The sequence below is a fragment of the Seriola lalandi genome, unplaced genomic scaffold, assembly GCF_002814215.2.
Source record: "Seriola lalandi dorsalis isolate HSWRI2012SDOR001 ecotype SW California unplaced genomic scaffold, Sedor1 jcf7180002054570, whole genome shotgun sequence".
NCBI lineage: Eukaryota > Metazoa > Chordata > Actinopteri > Carangiformes > Carangidae > Seriola > Seriola lalandi.
In genome coordinates, this window is record NW_019525123.1 from 1,665,635 (window position 1) to 1,679,245 (window position 13,611).

At 39.4% G+C, this 13,611-nt stretch overlaps 1 protein-coding gene across 1 annotated transcript in view; it reads right to left on the minus strand.

The window, feature by feature from the left end:
• stau2 (staufen double-stranded RNA binding protein 2) overlaps nt 1-13,611 on the minus strand; it is an 86,804-nt gene that overhangs the window by 64,777 nt on the left and 8,416 nt on the right. The window contains exon 6 of the mRNA XM_023416981.2: nt 388-547. Within this exon, the coding sequence (XP_023272749.1) occupies nt 388-547 (160 nt within the window). The remainder of the gene's footprint in view (nt 1-387; nt 548-13,611) is intronic.

A 13,611-nucleotide genomic window follows, 5' to 3' on the forward strand; every position in this document is an offset into this window, starting at 1 on the left:
TTACCTTTAAGCAGGCCTAACACAGTTATTAAGAAGAATAAGTGGTGGTTTAGTTACAGTTTCTTGTCACTGCATAGTACCAATGCAATGAAAAGATTATTGCAGCTATCTCTGCATTGCAATTAGAGATATTTACAGTGCAACATTTACTTTGTTTATTTAATTAATGAAAAACCCAAAATGGTTATGTACAGGAGCATTAAAAGTAAGGAACAAACAATATTTTATTTTCATAAGCAAGGCAGAAATCTATTTTTGTTTTTATAGTAATAGAAGAGTACTGAAGACAGCAGCAGGGATTCAACAACAAGTGCATGTTAAACAACAGCTGGTATTGCTGTGCTAGCTTAAGCCTTTCTGTTTATACTTGTTTGTGTGTGTGTTTACCTGTGGTGGCCGTTCTGGGATAGGTTCATTGCGCAGGGCTTGCAGGGCCTTCATAGCAGCGTTGTGTCTTGCTGCTTGGCGGGTGCGTCCCTCGCCAATAAACTCATGAGTCCCCACGGACAGCTGCACATAGAAGATCTTAGGAACAGGATAATGGTACCTGGAATGAACAGAACAACAGAAGGGAGAAGGGAATATTTATAATAAAAAAACTGTTCACAACAACATGCACCAAATTGGGAGTGAAAGGATATTAGAGGAAGAGTTTGTTTACAGCCTTGAGTTAACATTTATCTAAATGACATAAAAACAGATGAAAAGGGAGGAAGAGGAGGCTCCAACATTATGAGCCAAGTTATCAATTCACACCGTTTACAGCGTTCCCAAATTAAAGGCCCACCACTTCATCAGGGTCAATTACTACACAATGGCCTGTTGGCTAACCACTTGAGTAATGCCTTGCTATTGAATCTCAGCTTAGGGATGCCTAACAAAGCAAAGGGACATATATATCCCCTCCTCTTTCTTCTGGCTCTGGACATAGATTTTCCTCTCTTTCTTTGGGTTGTGACAGAGCGGGACTGAGCTGTCAACGAGGAGATTTAGAGGTCTGCAAGTCCGCGTGTGTGATACCCCCTCCTGGGTCAGGGGGAGAATGGCTGAGAATGTCTGCCGGGTTGCGGACAAGGAAAGAGAAATAGTGGGAACGCTAACAAGAGAGGAGTGGAATCCAAAGTTTTTCATATCCGTCTCCCTGTCCTCTTTCTTATCCGCCAGTATATACTTGTATTCACAAGGACATACAGCCACCATATGTGGTAGACACAAATGGATAGCAGCAGCTAAGATTTATCCGTCTTGACTATAGTCAGGTGCCAAAATGTATTCAATATTTTCATGTTTGGTCAAGGCGTAAGCTTTTGATTAGATAATGAAAATCAGCAGTTAGTGAATATGGTGACGTTTATTTCATGATGTGCTGAGAAAATTAAAACAAGATTTACAGAAACGCATCTATCCCTTTTCCCCGTGTATACATATCTACTCATTTTCAGTTATACCACAACATCTTACTTGGCACTGCAGCAGCCGTGAAATGTGAGAATTAATACTTGATTGAGTACGTGTGGGAATTTGGGGAACTCGAGAAGCTCGAAAATGTAGAGCAAGAGAAACTGTATAGAATGGAAACTTTTCGCACACTTTCTTTCACAACCAATCACACGCATGCATCATTAAATTAAAATATCTCGAGTCGTTGCACCATATTCAACAGCAGCCCAACCAGCACTTCTTTAAATGTTTGACAACGATAAGCATTCCCTTGTGTATATGCCAATATATTTAATGACTGAGATCATATGTTATTGTCTTGTGTCTCTAAAGTACAACTAGACAAACAGACTCCAGACATGTTAGCAGCCTTGTGAGGCTGTACACTGGTGCATCCAGCATTGCTAGCATACTAAAGATTACCATGTTTACCACCTTAGTTTAGCATGTTAGCATGCTAACATTTCCAGATCAGCACTAAATACAAAGTTCAGCTGAATGTCATTAGGTTTGGAGGTATATGGTGTAAAACCAAAGTAGACGATGCAAGAAGATAACCTAGCATCATCATTCTGAGGAAGATTTCACTGCATGTGTCAAATGGAAATTCATCCAAAAGTTGCTGATAATATAATTCACCCAAAACCGCAACTGTGAACTTTGTGGCAGAGGAAAAGTCACAGGATTACCAAAGTCTTTGGTAATCGTTGAGTCAAAACCACTAATGTCTGTGCAACATTATTTTTTGCCAATCCATCTAGGAAATGTTGAGATGAACCCTTTGACCTACTGATGGGAATATATGAGAAAATCAGGGATCACCAAAGTCATTAGGGTTCATCTTTAAAAGGTCCCACTGACTAAGAGACTGACTGACAAATGTTTACCAAAAGTTACAGTACAGTTGAAATTTCAAACGTTGAAAAACGTCAAGTTAAAGTTGCAGATATTGATTTTCCCAGATGTCAGCAACTACTTTGGTGAGTAAAGTGTCATCATCATAACTGACAGAAACGGTGGCATTACTAAGTAAATGAGACCCAAATTGTAATAATTAGGAATTTTCATCAAAACTTGACAAAGTAATCCCAAAGATTAATGTAGACACTTTTTTACATTTTTCCACAGAAATTCTAGAAATACTGCCTCCTCACCAGCAGTTATTCCTACAAGCTAACTGTTTACCACACGTCATTCCTCTGAACAAACCTCCAGTCTTCCCACTCTCATCATCTCTTTCCCCAACCTCCTGCCCCGCAGGCCAAACAATGAGTCAGCATTTTACTCCCAGAATTCCAGCAGGTCTTTCTCCAGCCCACAGCCCTCCTCTCATCCGTCTGCTCTCAGCTCCTCCTGGCCACGGGAGCCTTCTCTGGGCGGGGGCCTGCCTGGCCCTCGCACGTCAAGTGTGGCCCCAGGGTCTCAGAGGACATGCCAAGTGCAACATGGGCTCCGGCCAACAGCGCTGAGCTGAGATGGGAGCAGCTGGGGCTGGAGCGCTGAGTACAGGTGCAGAGAGGAAGAGAGAGAGGGATAAGAAAAAAAGAGAGAGAGGGAGAGAGAGAGGGGGGGGGGGCTGAAGTGAAGAGAAAGAGGGACGGAAAGAAAGAGAGAAGAGAGAGAGGGACACGGAGGGAGGCCTGTGGGAGACCCTACTCCACAACGTGGGAAAGTAGTGGCTTACACACAAGCAAGTCAGCCAAGAACACAGGCGAGCACACGCACACACACCAGAATCATGCAGACAAAAAAGGCAGGAAAATCACGTCAGCGCGCTGCGGCCAGTACAAAAATCAACACATGCTGGCTGGATCTGATTGTTCCATGTTATCAATTATTATTGTTGTTATTATTACTACTACAGAGAGGGAACTGGACCAGGACACCTGTTGGGTGGGTGTAGAGACTGCTGAAAGGAAAAGAAAATAATAATAATTATAAAAAGAAAAAAATCCACCCCTGTGTCTTTGTGATGATGTGAGTGTGTGTATGTGTGTCTGGTTTGATGCAGGGATGAGTGACTGAGTGAGGGAGAGAAAACCCACCTGATGGCTCAACTCAATCAAATGATAACTCATCAGCATTAAGCAGTGAGTAATGACTTTGACTTTGAAGCCCTGCGGCTCTCTTCAATGTGGACTACGTTAGTTAAAGTTACCATTTCATCATAATCATTCAAAGACTCACGCACGAACACACACAGAGATAGACACAAATATGCAGACATTTTGAGGCCACACACAGTCCTACTCGGAAACTGGAGATATGGTATTGCAATTATCACTGTAAATGACAGAGTGACATTTCAGATGGAAACTATTTTCTCCTGTGGCATGGAAAACTATTTCCTTTCTAAATGCCTGTGAAGAAAAAAATAACTGCACGTGTCGCACTTGTTCCGAAACTGAAGTTTTCATAGTCTGAAGTGACATCAGGTCTATGATGTAAATGTTCTATTTATATAATGGCAAAAAAACATAAATACCCCATAGCTTTGTACCTCACTTTTTTTCTACTTAAGGATAGGTGTGACGCTTTGGGAAATCCTCTATCGTTTTCAGAGGTGACAGTGATGCACAGTTGAAGTCTTACAGAATATTTTAACAAAATTGAATTATGGGTATTCTCAATCTGCTTGTTGAACATGACACTGTGGGGAAAATGCAAGTCCAGTCCAGTAACTTAATGGTGAACACGCCAGATGGAGAAGCTTTTAAGTTACAGATAAATAAATAAATAAATAAAAACACAAGATGCACAGAGTGATACATGAGACTACATAGTTCTACTGGACAAAAAATAAAAAAATATGTGGCCTATAACTAAACACATGACACTGTTGACCAATTGCAGATGGCAGTGTACAGGGAGCCATGAAAATTTCAACAGCTTTGACTGGCAAACCAGTGCAGACCGCAGCAATCAAAACCAAATGCAGCGCTTCCTTTTAGTCGTAAACCTGCCATTTTGCCCATGAGAACACATCAAACTCAGTTTTTTTTTTTTTTAAGAATATAATGCCACCCTTAATCATCCCAGGCAACTGTGGTTGTTGTTAGAAACCCCAGTGGAGGTCACCGATACTACCCATTAGTCATTAAATATTAAATAGGATACTCATTAAGCTATGCAGGGCTGTTGATACTGGCAGCAGTTCATGTATTAAGGTGCCTACACACTGTGCAACAAGTTAACTGCCTGTCGCTCTGTGCAAAATGAGTCTAATAAATCCTGGGAAACAATCAGTGTCAGACGGCATATTAATTTTGAGACATGTCAGGTGGTGGGATGAATGCCTGTTGAATCATAGTGCTGCTACGTAAACAGCAAGCAGTCACATGGCGTCAGTTGGCGTCATTCATCTGCACCCTCTGCACCCTAGTGATTTGATAATGAAGCACAACGATATTATTTCATGTGTAGGGAGCTCTTTGTATGAGTGGGCTCTTGCAGTTGCAGTAGAGTCATGAATACTTTCTTGTCGATTTTTGCTCGGTGACTCTGCCTCGGACTGGTGATGTGATAATTGACTTCAAAATTGGTCATGAGATGCCATTTTCTTTCAACGAAAAAATTATTAAAAATGATTGACTGAATGACTGCTTTGAAAAAAAACTCAAAAAAGGAGGAAAGAGAGAGTGGATCAGTGCAGAGTGAATTTGGGCTATGCATGTTTTTTTTAGCAGTTGCATTATGAAGACTTGCCAGTGTTGTACTCTGATTGGTTGGTTTGGTCATAACTAAAGTCACAGTTTGGGATTTTGGCACTAAAATTCTGAAACTGTTGCAGCCTGCGTTTTTCAGACGAAAACAGATTTCACCACCTTTCTCTCACAATTATCAACTTTTGTTTGACAACCCAGAATCGCACAGTGTAAAAGGGGCTTTTACAAATAAGTAAAGTCCAATTCATAACATTACATTTATATTAATTTTAGTGCAGCTCAGTTCATAGGCCATCCACTCTCAAGATGGTGGAGTCGTCTAAGAATTTCCATTGGATGAATCTGTCATTGTCTCCGCCAAGGACGTTATGTTTTAACTCGTATGTGTTTGTTTGTTTGATGATGAATGGGGCATGGGCCAGAGAAGAACCCATTAAATTCTGGGGAAGATCCAGATCATTTACTGTGGATTTCAGTTCTTTTCTCTGAGATCTGCTGAATGTTGTTTGACATTGTCCTTTGCGGAGATCTACACTTTCTGAGCCCATCTAGTTAAATCTGTATACTTCCATTCTTTTCATGTGCACACATCAGTGAGAAACACTGATTAAACTGATAACCCATGACCCTAAAAGGCTTAATCAAGTCAGCAGGAAAGTCATTCATTTAGCTCGTTTTAATGGGAAAACAGTTTTCCTACATTAATATAATGGTGCATTCAACAGTACAGTTTTTACCACATGCTATTGGGAGTAGTTTTAAAGTAATCTAAACATGCTTGTGGGCTGCTGTTGTATATAGGTTAGAAACATATGTATTCCACTACATAAAAGAGGCAGAAAGGAAAAAAGTGGGCTAACCAAACACAGACAAATAATAAATAATGAGGGACTGTATTGGCCCATTTTTTCTTCCAGCATCACTGAACCTAACCACCAAGACATCTATTGGCCACACATGAAAACACAAATAGCTGTATGCATGAAATCACAATTACACATACACACAACTGACTCAGAGCCCTGTGCTGGGAGCAAAGGGTGACAAAGATTTGGAAGAAAAAAAAAAAAGAAAAAAAAAAGAAACGCAGAAACTTGGACACACTTACTCCTCCACCAGCTGCACTTTCTTCCAATCTGCTGCCAGACCTTTACTTGTTTTCTCTCCCTCCAAACCTCCCATACTTCATTCCCTGTGTCCATCTTTGATTGCTTTCCTTCCCTGCTGCCTCACGCAATTGCTAGCGTAGAAAATACATAGTGGTGTGAGAAAACAATCCATTTAGTCAAGTAAACACAGTGCTCAAAACACCAACTGTCAAAGATGTTGGGGGGTGTATTCAAAGTTTCTTGGACAATGTCTACGGTTGACTCCACTAATCCACAAGGGAGAAGCCGATCCTATGTTATGGCAGAGCAGCGGTTTTCAAATGAAATTATTTCTCTGGCCGTTATCGTACAAACTAAATTTTTGTAGGCACTGTACATGATACAAAAAAAGAAAAGTTCAGATTGTTTCAATGCACAAATATCTATTTTAGAGTCTTTTTAAGACTTTTTGAGCCTTTTTAAGTGTTGTCAAATGTGAAGAAGAATGTTTTTTTTCATTTTCTTTAGTTTTGTCTATTTGCACTATTTTTCTTTTTTTTTTTTTTAAAAGATGTGTTGGACTCTCGGGGGCCGCTGTAGAATGCGCTTGAAAACATGATGATAATGGTGAAAAGACCATGACAAATTGCCTGTAAATTCTTTGATTAATTGTTTGACTGTAACATCAGCAGAATGTTATTTTGTGCCTATATATATAAATATACACTCATCCTCTACTTATGTAAGCTTTTTTGTCAGATGAGATCTGACAGTATCGAAACGTTGCCTTTTTTCAGGCTAACAATGTTTTGGTAGCTTTAATCCAGTGTGCGGATTCTTTCAATTTTTTTTTTCCAAAAAAAAAAAAAACAAAAAAACATGACAGCTACGTAGACACACCAATAGTCTTTATAGTGTCAACTGAACAACATGACAACCGGTGATACTCTCTCACACACACACATTGACAATGAATAACGATTCATAAACTATTAAAAAATAAATGCTTTGAGTAAAACGTTTTTAAAAAGTAGTGTAAAACATCGTTGGTCTCAAGATGGCATTATGGTTTTTAACGGTTTACAAAAGTGACAGAAAGTGTAAATAGGTTTAAAGTGATAATGAGAGCCTGTGTGAGTGAGACTTGTAGCAGTCTCAGAGAAACCACAACCAGCGGTATTCAATCAGCAACTCTGACTCTGGAGAATTCAAATGGTTTATGTGAAGTCAAACCATCATTGTTGCAGCATTAGAATGTGAATCTTGGTGATGATGCTTTGTTATAAACATTTTGAATGTTCAAATGGATATTACCAACACAAATCAAATCAATAAAATGCAGTAAGTCTGTGAGTCAGTCGTATGTTGGCTCCTCATCCATGGCTTTCAACCTGTCAAAATAGCGCTCATTCTACAGTTTAATATCTTTAAACCTCACATTCTAGGTTTTCATTAAAGTCTGTCATGGGAGCAATCTATTTACTCCCTCCTATCCCTTCAGTGCAATTTAATATACTGCTGTGTCTCTGTTCCTGCAGACAGCTGGTGTCTTATATGGACTACTCATATCACTGCCTTTACTAACAACAGCTATTTATCAGGAATGGCCAGCAGACACAGCGCATAAAACGGAGGTTTCATAACTTATTTTAATTAAATTGACCAATCTGACAGAGTTCATTGTTTTTACTGTTTGTTGTGGTTTCAGTTTTGAACAAGAGATTAAAGCTCTCTTTGTGCGAGCTCTGTAATCAGTGCGCTCTCTCAGTGCCCGCCTTCCATGCCTGGCTCACAAGAAGTCAAGCCACGTGTAAACCTACCCAAGCCCTCCTGTCACACTTTATTGCAGAGTCACAGTGGTACATCAAGTGTTGTTTTCAAACATGACAGATTTACAGTACTGTAGCTGACAGGTAGCATGCTACAGAAAGAAACCCAGAATGGGCTTAGTAGGTAAAAAAAAACAAAACACAGGCTTGAGTTTATTGCGCTGGTAATAAAAGCAACCACTTGAAAATAGTCTATTCTTTAATCATCTGACTGAAAACAGGCATTGCGTGAATAATTCGGACTTTTTAAGCACAGAGCGATATCAGTGACTAAAACAAAACTTGCCAATGTGCGCAAAACAGTTACACCATGTGTGCATTTATGTGACATAGCAAAAAAAATTAAAAAAAGACTACGTCTTAACCCTGGTGCCCTTCTTGTGCCAACTGTTAAGACTTGGCTGGCTGTGAGGAATGGCTGGCTGGGGATCAGTCTAAAATCAGAGCCTGCTGTCCTCATTAAGAATATTACATAGTGACCTGCTGTTTTATGTTCACTGTCATTAAGAGGGAACAACTAATTGCTTCAAAAATACACTCCAAATGCTCCTTTGCCATTTTCTGAAGAGAAATAATACCAATTTGTTAGGGCCAAACTGTTCGGACTTGGTTTCTATGCAAGCCATTCTGCATACAAATCATTTTCCCTTACAAACACCTCCAGGGCAACACGCAATCTATTTTACTGACTGAAAAATTATTTGTCTTAATTGACTGTTATCCTGAGACTAGCTGCTTGCATTCAGTCCCACTGGAAATGAATGCAGCAACATCAATGAGCATTCCGGATTGAGTGTCAATCAATCTGAACAATCTGAACATTTTTACAGTATAGTGTTTGATCATCCTCTAAAAACAGCATGAATAGGTAACGTAAATAAATATAACTAATTACAAATCAGTTTATTTATCAAAGAAAAGCCCATTCTAGCTCATTTGGTTCATTTCTCTTTACTCCTTTAGTTTGAGTCATTTAGACAGGTGAGAACAATGCAGTTCAAACACAGACACATAGACACAGACACAGACATAGACACAGACACACACACACAATGACATCCCTTGACAGAATAAACTTTGTTTTGACACCAAAAAGTATTATAATGATGCAAGATGACGGGTTCTCTAACAGTAATAGGGCAGTGGGAACCCTCATAGACATAGATGCGTAATCCACCAGTGTGTCTACTGCTTGTGTGATTCAGATTAAAGTAAACGAAATATAAATTCCTGGTAGATTTTTGATATTTCTGTATTCCTCATCACTTCCTCCAGTGACGGATCCAACCACAGGAGTGATTAGTGATTGTAATGTGGACTGAGCCCTAAATGTGGTTTCTTTAGAATCCTTTTGCTCAGAAAAAAGGGAAGCTGTCCTGCTCATTGGAATTACAGGAATTGAGATTGGAAAAGAAGCCACATAAAGACAGCTGGGTATTCAATTGGACTATAAACGTCACTGGGAATGAGTGCCGTTTATATATTATGAATATTACAAATATGAACGGCCAGTTCAAGCTGTTCTTCATAAAAGTACATTTACTTAAATACTGTACCTGAGTACAATTTTGAGGTACTTGTAAATTGCATTTACGCTACTATATACTTCCACTCGACTACATTTCTGAGTGAAGTGCTGTACTTTTTAGTCCACTACATTTACATTCTGACTACACCCTATAGTTACTTGTTCGTTTTCAAATCAAGATTTTACATTAAAAGCATAAAATTCAAAAACATTTCCCTTCTTAACTTCTCAGATGGTTTCATTTCAGTTATTCTTCAAGGCTCAATCATGTAAAATCCACACTTCACAAAAGCAAATATTAGAAAAAAGATTCTAAAAAAGAACCTACATTTGATTTTTTTTCTTTTTACACCATTAATCATCATAACCTATAATAGCACTGCTTATTCACTGAAGCATAATCTAATTTAACAATATATGATCATTTATCAGTCACAATGGACAAATACTTTAACTTGATACTTTAAATATATTTTGTTAATACTTTTGTATTTTTACTAAGCAAATGTTTAAATGTATGTCCTTTACTTGTAAAGTATTAGTAGCTACTTTAACTTAAATAAAAGGATCTGAGTATCGCTTAGCAGTCAGTCCAAGATTTACTGATAGTGAGGGTGAATGCAATAAAATTGCTGCTCTTCTACAAAGTTAATGCACAACAACACTGGGCTATAGGACAGCTCCGTGTCCTGACAAGTTGAAAACGCACACGAATAGTGGGTTCACATGATTTCATGTACATCATCCAGTGCTGATGTCTGTGAACCAAAGACACCTCTCAACAAGCAGTCAACCTTTTCTCTTGACAGCCATTTACTTCTCAGCAAAAGCAAAAGCACTGATAGAGTCAAATTTCCTGGGAAAGGATACAAGTAAGGTAAAGTACAAGTGGTGTGTATTTGCACAAACAAACGGATTTGAGTTCTTGTGAAGAAATGCACTTAGTCGTCTACCTCTCCCTGCCATATGAACTGAAGGGCAGCATTACGAAAGGTGTGTCTTCTTATGTATTCTGCTTCCTACATAGTGGTCTCAAGTTCGTTTTTACATTCAATACATCAAGGCAAAAGAGGAGAGGAGGACACACAGGGATACACAAACACAAAACTCCACTCCGAGGGGAGGAGATGAAAGGAGAGACCAGACTTCTATGTCATTGAGTCTGTTGAGTACAAATCATTCCAAGCATTTGTTTATGTTGGACTTGTATTCCACTCCTCCACCCCCAGTCTCCTCAATAAAACACTGCTTTATGAGTTTACACCCATTTGTACAATTAGGACAGATTATCCTTTGTTCTGGCATGTCGCCCATGGAGATTTACGTACTATCTGAGTGAATGCATCTGATGCAGATATTTGGTGATTTAAAAAAAAAATGTGATGTAATAAAAACTTATTCCTCTGAGGTCTCTACCTAGTGGGCGTTGGCAGGCCCCTTTTGTTTTAGGGCAGCAGTGATGATGGGGTGGATAAGAGAAACCATATCTGTGGAACGCCTGAGTGGACGAAAGAGTACACAGTGTCCCGATTAGGCTACATGAGATTGTAAAGCCCAACAGACCAGTGAGCTATATAAAAAAAACTTAGGCGGGAGACAGTGGGGAAAAAAGAGGAAGAGGACCTCAGAGGACATCGGATACCTCCACATAGGAAGAGATGAGAGGATATGTTGAATATACAAAAGTGCTCATGGGCAGATTTGCTTTTTTTCAGTGAGCCAGGTTGGCTCAATTAGAGATGTAGGTGACAAAGTACACTTCTGTGTGTGTGTGTGTGTGTGTGTGTGTGTGTGTGTGTGTTCCTCCTCTGTATGTCTATGCCACAGTTTTGCTATCTGATGTTATTCTGCAGCTTGCAGGCATGAGAAGGGTATTCATTTTTCAAGGATGACTATCTTTCTATAACAACTGCCTCTGTATATTTCTTACAAGAGCATATACAAACACATATACATGCGTGCGCACACGCACACACATACACACACACACGCTGTCACTGAGGCATATGTAAGCTTGTCATTGATTTTGCAAGGACACTGCCATGTAGCCATAAGGCAAGTCAGGAATACAGCAATAATGCATTTTAACTCTTCATTTATTTTTTGAGTTTTTTGAAAAGGAGCATTTTGGTTTCCACCTGTTGTCACAGAAAATGCATTTTGACCTGATTCTGAACTAATTTTGTGGCTTGGAGTCAGTGTCAGTTTCATTGATGCTGTTTTTTAAATAGCCTCTCACCAATGTGCGTGTAATTATACCTGATTGTCACAGATAGATTTCATGTAACCATGCATCCATTTACATTTACTCATTTGGCAGACACTTTTATCCAAAGCAACTTACAAGTGAGGGACAACACCTAAGCCTCAGTGCAGTAGGAGACCTTGGTGTAAGTACTTAGTATTACATCTATTCAATGAGTGCAAGGAGAGTCCAAGAGTCATTGGGTTTCCTGCTGCAAAAAAACATTGCAGATGCAGCCCTTCATAATATGCTCCTGGTAAAGAGCATATCAAGAAAAATGGGGAGAAAACACAAATAAGCTGCAAATCAAGCAGCAATGAGACAATTAATGGTCAACTACAGAGTTTTTAACAAGGAAAATCTTAATTTCAATGAGTCATTTTATGATCAGATTTTGTTCATTTTTATCATTTAAAACACTACTCCTAATAAGTGATTGATTTCCATATCCCTTTCTTTTAAACCTGCATTAAATGTCATTTTGGCCAATCAGGGGCAGGGCAGCATACTGTAAACACAACACTGGCATATACAGTAATGACCTTATTAAAAAAACCTGTTGGTGAGAGTAAGTTGGTTTGGTCTCCACCGGCTCCTGAGGGAAATATCTGTCTCTTAAGCTGCTAAATGCTAATGCATTACATTCATGAGCAAGCTGCTATGCTTGTCTGTTTGCTGTTTGATGCTGTGCAGGTCAGATACAGCAGATTTTTCTCAGATGAGCTGTAAAATGAAAGAGGTACTCCGTAGAGCTCAACTGCAAAGTCTTGTGATAATTCCACAATGGTTTGTCATTACGAACCACACCATACACATAACTTGTATTTTTCCCACTGAAAATTAAAATATGTTGATGCAGCTTTAAAAATAAAAAAACAAAAGTAGGATCCCTGTTTATGATCCAACTCCCTTATAACATTTCTGTAGATACTGAATCCACTGCAGCACAGGTGACTCTGTCTCCCTCTTACTTTCCTACAAAGAAAGCAGTAATGGCCAGCTCAGTATCTGAACGTCATCACAGGAGGAAATGTCACAGAGCAAAGCACCCCCAGTCATTCAGCCCACTGTTCTTCCAGCTGACAAAATGTTACTGTCATAACCAAATGAGGGTTGGGAGAAAGTGGGCGGCTTCTGCTCTGATTTGCTCTAGTAGGGCAAGTCCTATCCAAATTCCAACTCTGACAGAATCCAGGATACAGGCGCCCCCGCTCCCCTGGGATTAGAGCAGCAGGAGGAAAACTGGGAGTGCCATGGATGTCTGCACTGGAGGAGCCCAGTATGACTCACTGGAATCAGGTGCTCCAATGATAACACAGGAATTGGGGATTGTCCATGAAGCAAACGTTGATGTAACCACATTTCTTGATAACACAAATATTTTCCTGATTCAATGACTATATTTCGGAATCATTTGGGCTGGATTTCCATATAATGTTACATAGCATCTGAGTAACTAATTGAATCAGCTGAGAGACACGCGTCACTCTAAGTATGTTCGGTATTTGAAAATGAACAATGGCATAATTATGCCTGCATTATAACAGAGATGAATTAATGATTTAAATGTAGACTTAGGTGGAAAGGAATTATGCACAGGCCCTTCGCCATAAATAAGATTCATTAAGACGCTGATAAATGCACATTTCATATTATCGCCATATTTTCTCATCAGGGCACTTTCTGAATGAATCAATACTGGTCTAGGTGGTGATTAGAGCGCTGATGGATCAGAGCCAGGCTGCCCTCTTAATGGTAAGATTTTCCATCAACATGACTCCGGATCACTCTTATTCATCATAATAGGTAAGGACAT